The sequence below is a fragment of the Amaranthus tricolor genome, chromosome 4, assembly GCF_026212465.1.
Source record: "Amaranthus tricolor cultivar Red isolate AtriRed21 chromosome 4, ASM2621246v1, whole genome shotgun sequence".
In the NCBI taxonomy this organism is placed as follows: Eukaryota; Viridiplantae; Streptophyta; class Magnoliopsida; order Caryophyllales; family Amaranthaceae; genus Amaranthus; species Amaranthus tricolor.
Window position 1 is genome coordinate 22,909,124 of NC_080050.1, and position 10,000 is coordinate 22,919,123.

The 10,000-nt window shown below is 30.4% G+C and overlaps 1 protein-coding gene across 1 annotated transcript in view; it reads left to right on the forward strand.

The window, feature by feature from the left end:
* The window catches only part of LOC130811534 (B-box zinc finger protein 20-like), a 2,900-nt gene extending 97 nt beyond the window's left edge, over positions 1-2,803 (forward strand). The window contains exons 1-3 of the mRNA XM_057677860.1: positions 1-309; positions 821-1,261; positions 2,299-2,803. The exon at positions 1-309 is cut by the window's left edge and continues 97 nt beyond it. Coding sequence (XP_057533843.1) covers positions 124-309; positions 821-1,261; positions 2,299-2,646 — 975 coding nt within the window. The 5' untranslated portion in view covers positions 1-123 and the 3' untranslated portion in view covers positions 2,647-2,803. The remainder of the gene's footprint in view (positions 310-820; positions 1,262-2,298) is intronic.
* The last annotated feature ends 7,197 nt before the right edge of the window (positions 2,804-10,000 follow it).

Genomic DNA, 10,000 nt, shown 5'->3' on the forward strand with positions numbered 1-10,000 from the left:
AGAAACCTGTTCTGTCTCGCCCAATCTGGAATTTTCAAACACAACCAAATCAAATAAAAAAATTAGAACTTTTTAAAAAAAAAAAAAAAGCATTCAAAAAATAGATAGAAAGTAAAAAAAGTCATGAAAATTCAGTGTGATGTTTGTAGCAAAAAAGAGGCATCTGTATTTTGCTCAGCAGATGAAGCAGCTCTTTGTGATGGATGTGATCACAAAGTCCATCATGTCAATAAACTTGCTTCTAAACATGAACGCTTCTCTCTCTTCCTTCCTTCTCCCTCTCATACTCCCATCTGTGATATTTGCCAGGTATTTCTTCTCAATATCTCCAAATCAATAACATTAAACCCAATCGAAATTGACTATCATTCATCCTGACTCAAAATAACCCGTCTTAATAAAATCAAATTAGACTGTCAATATATTTACTTTTAAATACATAGATAAACACCTTGAAATCACATCATACTTTTTTTGTAATATTCATTAGTGGAAAAAACTTAATTTGCTGTGTTTTTTTTGGCTTATATGCTATGGTTTAAGTCCCAAGTAGCTGTAACCGCAGCATATTAGTAGATAGTTTTTTCCACCAGTGATTATTGGGATAATTATACTTCACAATTGTTGTGAGAGGCGGTTTCTCCGAGAGACGTATTAGATATATAGGCTAAATAGCCCAATTAATACAAATTAAAAAGAAAATAAGAATATATAATTCTTGTTTTGAGGTCGTATTTTTGAGAAATGGTCTCTCGTAAAAGTAGCTGATTATAGTTAAGATGAGTCTAGATGAGTCTGAAGGTTTTGTGTATATGTGCAGGAGAAAAGGGCACTTTTATTTTGTCAACAAGATAGAGCAATATTATGCAGAGATTGTGATATTCCACTGCACACAACAAATGAATACACACAAAAGCATAATAGGTTTCTTTTAACTGGGATTAAACTTTCTGCAATGATTTCTGATCAAATCAAGAAAAATATAAGCAATGGGTGTGAATCAAGTGACCCAGTTCCTGATTTTAAGTCTACCAAAAGATCAAATGCTGTTTGTTCTGATAAAAATCCTAATTCATCAGCAGCTGAATCTGTTATTACAAATAGTAGTAATAGTACAGTTACTTCATCCAATTTTCAGATGAATAATTGTGGATCAACTAATAATATATCTGAGTATTTGATGGATATGCTACCAGGATGGCATTTTGATGATTTGGTTTTTGATGCTGCTACACCTGTTCCTTTTGGATTCAGTAATAAGGTGATTAATTAGCTAAATACAATATGTCAAGATTTGATTTTGATCTATTTTCTTATCAAGTTTTGCTTTTTATGGTATGCCCAAATCATTTAGAAATAATCAAATCAATTAACCAATTGATTGAAAAATTATACCCTTTTGGTAATGATAATTTTATTTAAAAATTTATAATTGACTTAGATTTAATATTTGGCAAATCAATGAAGTTCAATTTTGAAATTTGAGTCAATTTTGACATTATTGTAAAAGTAGGTTATAAGTAGAAAAGTTTGATAATGACTTATCAAATCTTATTAATTTCAAATTCTTCTTTTATTAATTTATTATTGAAATCTAAAATTTAAATTACTTGCTTTCAATCACAAATTAAAAAGATTGCTTGATTTTGATGCTTATTTAGGTTGGTATTCTAATTCCACAAACTGGGTATATAGTGCTTCATTTGATTCAATAACATCTAATAGAACTATTTTAAATGGAGAAATCTCTTAGAAACAAAGAGTTCCTTATTTTTATGGGATAAAGATTTATAGTTTCTTTTATTTTCGATTATATTAAACTATGATAAAATGACTCACTAAATTATATGTATTTCTTATTAAGGTAAAGACGCACATAACATTTGTTATTAATGGTTAATTAGACACAACCTCTTAGTTGATTTGTGTACACCCAATCCCTAAACCCCACCCTAAACTGTGCTACTTATTGGCATTGGGGTTATGAAAGGTTGTAATCTGATAGAAAAAAGGGTATTATAATTGATGTGTGTTTTGATCGGTATAATATAATTCGCTATTAATATGCTTTTTGAATTCACAATTCGCTCAAAATGACCGTATAATAGCCCCAAATCCGACCATAATTTGTCAAAGAACCAACTCAACCAAAAGCTAAGTTGATGGTTGAAGCCCCATGATATTTTATTAACTCTAACATAATTCGCTTTTTTAGTCGCGATTCACACGGACATTAATAAATCATATGGCTGTGGTTTTGATCTAATACATGTGGTTTAATTGATTTGTAAAATACAGGGTATAAACAACCATGAATTCGCATTAAACGAAGATGTATTATCATTTTTTGATGTTGAAAATAACAAGGAGTTGACAAGTTCAGCACAATCTGAGACTTTCTGGGTACCTGATGCAGCCCCAGCAACAGCTGCTAACAATAATTTGATGGGTCATCAGTCTTCATCACTTGAACATAACACAAATGGATTAGTTTTGAATCATGGGACAATCCAGCAGCAGCATCAGGAAGAGACATGTGTCACTAACAACAAATTGAACAGGAATTATTTGAAAGATGATGTCTTTACTGTCCCTCAAATCACTTTATCTTTAGGGTCTAATAAGAGAACAAGACCTTTTTGGTAGTTATCACACTCCTTCTATAATTTCTTTGTGTTTTTTTTTTTTTGGCTTTTTTGGGTGGGGATAAGGGTGCTTTGTATCTTGCAATGGATTAGTTGTACTTGTTACTAAAGTGTGGAATAATGTTTGCAACTTTAAGAATCTTTTCACCTTCATTTACCAATATTATGCTTTTGGACTAAATATTGGTGATTATCTTTAAATAACCTCATAATAATTTGAATTAGTAACTAACTTTCAAACTTGAGACTTCACCGGGGAAATGGTGGATGAGACTTAACATAATAGCATAAAATCTTCATTGGTAGATGTTGATGTCGACACTATAACTTAAATACTTATATTTGGATATCAGGAAGAGAGGAAGGGAAGTGAAAGAGAAGGAAAGGGATGGATAAAAAGAAATAGTTCATTTTGTTTGTTTATAAGGAAATGAAACGGAAAAAGAAGGAAATTGAGTGTTCTTTCTCCAAATTTTTCCAGAACTATGCTCAGATAGATCATTAAGATGGAAAGAAAATGAAGGGAAGGAAAAGGAAGGGAAGAGAGCAAGAAGATAATTTAGTTGTTTGTTTAGGAGAGGAATGGAAGAAAGCGAAAAAAAATGGAAAAGCTGAAATTTTACACTTAAAAATAGGAAAGGCAAATTGCAATTTCATTTAGATTGATAAGAAAAATAGTAAAAGTCATTTGAATACTTTGAAATTTAATATACTATTTCCCTTTCAAAAATTTTTAAAAAAAATTGATTATTAACAAAAATAAAGGACAAAACTCCTTTGAATTTCTTCCTCTCAAATTCCTTCCCTTTTATTATCGCTATCCAAACAAAGAAAAATGTATTTCTCCAATTCCCTTTTTTCCTTTCATTCCAAATCCCTTAATCCAAAATGGAGAAAATGTATTCTCTTCAAACCTCTCACCTTCAATTCATCCCCTTCCTTATTGTTATACTAACAAGAAATCTTATATCCTTTTAAATTCTTTTAATTTCTTTCTTTTTATTTCTCTCTATCTAAAAAAATTTGGTTCGCAAATTACTACATCAAACGAAATTATAAGCCCACAATATTAGTTAACAAGTAAAATGAGCCTCTTTAGTTTTAAGTTTATAATTAAAAGTGATTTTTTCCTTACATCAGATTTTCAACAAATTAAAAAAATAGAAAAAAATAAAAAATTATACTAGATGAAAAGATGATTCACCATTATAAGTTTCATAGTTTACACTCTTAAAATACTAGGATATGAAACTTTAAAGGATGATATATCGTATGACAGACAAAATTTATGGGTAGATATGTTGTCCAATATGGTGTAGGACAAGACCATGCTGATATAGTGTTATGGGATGGCTATGAGTTTTTAAAAGAAATATTATATATTGTGATAGATAAGGCCAATTATGGAATAAATGATCTGGATTTTGTTTTTTTTTAACATATTTTAAGAGGTGGGGGATGCCATAATGTTCCATCATTTTCATGTCCATGATATGAAAAAGGAGATGCTGTCTGTTCTTGTTAGTTTTTTAATTTCATAAATTAGCTACTTGAAGGAATATTGCCTGTACCGTAAGCTATATTTTTCCATGATGCTCTCTTTATTTCCCATTTGGCCCCGCATCACAGTGGTACTTTGCATTTGTAACATTTCTTTAAAGGTATTATTATTCATCGCCATTTTTTTTATTTTATCGCTACTCCTTGATGAAATTTCGATTTTATCTCTGGACTTAGAATTTGTTTAACAAATGTAAATCTCACTTAATAACACTATTATCACTTTTAAAACATTAAATTCAAAGTTTAAACGTAATCCCGAATATTTTTATTACGACCGTATATATGTTGAATTTTTCAGTAGCGCCCTTGCATGATATACGAATTCAAACACGGTTATATCTCTCTAAAAACGTTCTTTCATTTTAAACAAGCTAATTGCGAGAATCGATTTACTATGGCTAATGAAAGCGACTATGAATCAGATCAGGTACGTACTTAAATCGATCTGAATGGGTGTTTTTTAAAAAAAAAAAAAAAGAGGAGTCGCACAAAACGTGCGAGTGGACCACGGAGGAGTCACACAAAAACGTGACTCACTTTTTTTTAAAAAAAAATAATACGATTCAAATAAAAATTATCTCGATTATTTGTTTGCGGATTGAATTCCTTAGCTTTTGCTCCAAAAATTTTATGTTGTAATTTTGTTTTTTAAGTGGGATAAAGGTGTTATTTAGTGAGGTTAGAGTATATGTAAGAAATTTCAAGTCCAGGGGCAAAATCGTAATTTTATTAGAGGGAAACGATAAAATGAAAAGGATGGCGATGTTTAAGAATTGTGTCTTAGAACTCTTTTATGTTTTTTTTTTTTGACTATTTTAGTCTCAATCTACGCTTTTTCATTGAATTTCATCTCACTACTAGAGTATATAATATATTTTAAGGTCTAAATTATTAATTTAAATTTTTAGTTTAGTTGGTTCTTTGACATGGTATCAGAAGTCAGTATGACAAGAGGTCACAAGTTTGAATCTCAAGCACATCTCATTTAAAGTAGAATATTTAGCGCAAGGTATGAAAAAGGTCTGTGCTGCATCTACACTTCTAGCCCAAAGGGTTCTCGTGTGAATGGCGTGTTAAATTATACTCCCTCCTATGCAGGATAAGTGTCCCATTTGACTTTTCATGGATTTTAAGAAAGTCAAAATGAGACCCTAAGGGTAGGAGAGAGAGTAGTATTATGGGTTTTTAATTGTGAGGATTAGGGAATTAATGATTCCCACAAATTTAGCCCAATTTAAAAGCTGATTTTTTTGGCACCAAAAGTTTGAAATTTTTTTGCGCCAAAATTACATCGATAATATAATTAAGTCCTGAATTACATAATTAAGTCCTACGTTTACAATAATTTTTGGAAATTACATAAATTTCTTAAGAGTACTAAAAATTAAATACATCAGTTACGGTATCTCCGAGAGCCTTCTCAATTCTTCAACAGCTTCGGTGTAGTTGCAGTCGTTACTGATCATGTGAGTGCGAATTTTTTTGCGATCATTGACTTCAGATTTTCCAAATTACCAAAAAAATGCATTAATAATTTCTTAAATAGCCTCCAATTTATAAACAAACAAATTTTCAAAATGAAAAAAATCATCGCATTACCCAAATTAATTTGAAACCCCAAATTAAAATGTCCAGAAATAAGGAATTCAAAAGGAAATCGAAAACTGCCGCCAAGCAAGATTTCATATTGATGTCTGCCGCCATGAATTCAACCAAATTTTCAAAGCACAGCATAAATTGAGAAAACAGAAATAAGGCGCCAAAATTGAAATGTCCAACAAAAATAAAAACTCAATCATTACATGAAAAAACAGAAAGCATAAATAGACAATGACAATGGTCATTTATTACACATTCATCTAAAACAATGGCTCCTACAAAAAACTTAAGTACACAACAAAGAGAACACATAATGCAGAAGCTGTTGTCTGCATTAAATAAGAAGGGCAAACCAATGCTAGGCACAATCAATGCACTTGCGAATGAGTTTCAAGTGTGTAGGAAAACAATCACACGTTTGTGGAATGATGTCAAGAAGCAGATGACAAACAACACCACAGTCATTAACCTCAACAGTAAGAGAGGGGGCAGAGACGCAGCAAACAAAATAAAATTCGATGATGAAAAATTTAAGGCCATCAAATATGAACTCAAGGGTACTCAGCATTCAGTAGCAAAGCAGATGGAAGTGTCATGAATAAAATTCGATGAATAATTGGTTGTTCAAGGGTACTCAAGAATAATGCATTTCAAAATCTAAGTCCACAATGTTTAAACGTTGTCAAGAATAATGCATTCAAGGGTACTCACTTTTTTTGTTTTTTTTGAAATCATTGAGTAGAAAATCGAACATCTTTGTGCATTAAACGTTGGAAAACAATCCAAACCCCCTTTGTTCGATTTTATGGTGGCTAAAAATGCTCTCACTTTCAGATCACAGAGCAATGAAATAAAATGCATACAAAAACGTTTAAATTAAAAATCATCATCAGTTAAAATGAACATGCACCAACACGAACAGAACTCACTTGAGAAAGGACCTAGCTTATCAAGCCAATCTTCTTCTTCACAATCAGTATTCGAAAAAACAGCATCAATGGAAGAATATTCACGATCAGGATACATATCAGGCTCAGGTGTGTAAATCGGTTCACCTTCAGAGTCAAGTTCTCTTCCCCACTTAGGATCAGTCTCAACAGAAGTTGAGTCATCATAGTAATCAAAAGACTCTTCCTCAAACGATTTCAGTCCAGATCTAGGGTTTTCATCATCGAACCCCTTAAAGTCTATCTTAGAAGGCGATTTGTAAGGAGATTTGGGGATTCTCAGAAGTAAAAAAGTAGGCGAGTTAGGGTTTTTCATGGGTGAGTTGATTGTCGAGTTAGGATTCTTCAGGGGGGATTTAAAAGGCGAACTGGAGTTCGCCATGAGAACAACACGAAAGAAATTAAGGAATAAGGTGAAGCTTCAACCCAAATCTAGGGTTATCAGACAACAACACAGAAGAAATTAAGGAAGACGGTGAACCTTCAACCCAGATTTAGGGTTTTCAGAGAAGAACAAGAAAGAAGATAAGGAAGAAGGTGAAGCTTCAACCCAGGATTATCACAAAACGGCAAGAGGAATGGGGAATGGGTAGGGTTTTAGGGTTATAAAGGGAGGGAGTGTGTAAATGGGTGGTTATTAATTAGGATTTAAGTATGTTGATTAATTATAAGGGAGGGAAAATTAGTAAGGGTAATGGAGGGTATAATTGAAAATAGGATAAAGTACTAAGGGTATAATAGTCAAAAATGCATGCCAAAAATAGAAATGGGACATTTAAGGTGACTTGACCATAAAAGGAAATGGGACACCTAAGCTGAATAGGAGGGAGTATAACATATTCCGAGCCTCAACCATCAGTTTAAACTTTTGATTGAGTTGGTTTTTTAACAATGTCAAAGACATGATTATTGGCTACCTTTGCAATCATATATCACTTAGTTTATCCATACTTAAAAATTTAAATTCGTCAAGAAGAAAATTTCCATTGTTCTAACCTTAGTAGCAGCACTCCTGCCAATATTATAGGACTCTTTCAACTCAATTTACGAAGGCTTACACAGTTACTTTGGGATGTCATCACATAAATTTTAAAACGATGCTATATTAGAGTTCAAACGACGTGTTTTAAACTCCAATATTACCAAGATCGAGTGTATAAAGTCTTGTAATGAACAAATTACACTTTCAATGAAAAACAATGTTTGTAAGAGAAAATAATGCATTAAAAATAACACAAAGATTTAACGAGGTTCAAAGAACTCTCATATGGAGAATTACAATAGAGAAGAGATTAGACTATGTGTTTAGGCTTAGGGTATTTTGTAGATGTGTTACAGTGGCATATAAAACTTCTATTTATAGAGGTTTGTACATATTAATGAGTATTATATAATTAAGGCTGCGGATTGATGCACAATAAACAACTTCAAAGAACATCAAGAGTAAAAAACCGAATCCAATGCTCGATCAAGGCATACTTCATTACTTGGATTCCTCGTACAAGAATCTTTACCCTTTAGTCTTCTCATTAACTGTCATTCATCATGCCATTATTCATCTTGATTACACCCATGTTTATGTCTCTTGTTAAATGTCTCACAACTTCATACATTCAACACCCACTTAAACTTCACATTCAACATACACATTAAGGCTCACACTTAATTGCCCATAAGATTCCACTTATTCTATGAACTCATACTAATGCATAGTCTTGAATGGTGCACTCAAGTCACTTATTACTTCAACAAAATCATTTCTTCTCTATTAGTCCGTGATAATCGCAATTATTTTCACATATTTACAAGATTTATACACTTTTGTGATGATTGTTGTTAGTGATTTTATGCTTATTTTGGAAGATTTATGTTACTATATTCATTTTCGCTAATTATGTTGATTTTGAGTGGTTGATCTTTTTAAACGCAATTCTTGTGAATTTAAGGATAATGAAGTTTATTAAAAGATTTTAGCTTGGTTGAATAAGTTTGATAAAGAAGATAATCACCTATTTTCTATTTTATCCTAATTAAACAAACATTAAATAATTAAATGAATAAATATCATTTATTAAAACAAGTTAGATTGATTAGTATAAAAATAAGTAACAATAATGTTTATGACATTTTTTCACAAATGAATAGTGAATTCTCCACTCACCTATTTTATGCAACTCAAATTATAAGCAAATTCTTTTAATATGAACTAAGATTATTTATTAAAATACTAATTTCAAATACTAGCTAACTTCTTTAAATCTAAGAAAAATTACCTTCAATAATCCTATTTTTTCATGATTTTCCTACAATAATCCCACCTATTAATTAACCATGAATAATCCCAACTTTGAGGGTATTTTTCTTGAGTAAACTCGGTAACCGGATGACTTGCTATAGCATGTTTTATTTTATTAAAAAAAGAGATAAATTAAAATAAAATATCGGAAAAAATGTTTTAAAAATGTTGAAAAATATTTATGAGTTTTTTCATTATACATAATTTTTTATGTAAATTTTTAAAATTTTTCTGTAATTTTAAATTAATTTTTAATTTACTTTTCTGGTGAATTACCTGCTATAGCAGGTCATCGGGTTACTCAAGTTTACTCTAGACAAATACCTCTTAAAGTTGAAATTATTCATGATTAATGAATAGGTGGGATTATTGTAGGAAAATCATGTAAATATTGGATTATTCTAAGTATTTTTTCTTTAAATCTATTATCTATAATCTATGTATTACGTATAAGAAATCTCTTAGACTTTTAAACTATTTAGCTTTGCACAAATAGATAGTAAATTCACTATTAACTTATTTTATCCAGCACAAATTATGGATCACCTTTTAATATGAATTAAGATTATAAAAAATCATAAAAAATATTTAATAAAAAAGTATACATTCAGATGAATCTATTAAGATTTTATATCGATATATTTAATCTTCTATATATGTCTCAAAAACTTCAATCAAATTTGTCTCTCCTTAAAAGTAGAATATTCTAAATGAGAATAAGATTAGAAAACGTACCGATTATGAATTAAGATCATTTACTAACAATGTAATCTTATTCCCAAATCTATTATTTCATCTGACTCAAATTATGCAGCAACTTCTATAAATATGTATTAAAATTTTATTAACATCATAATTGAAATACTAGCTCTACATCTTTTAATCATAAGAACTTATTTATTATAAACACTTTTCTCTCAAATAATTCAAATAATCAAAAAAATAATAAT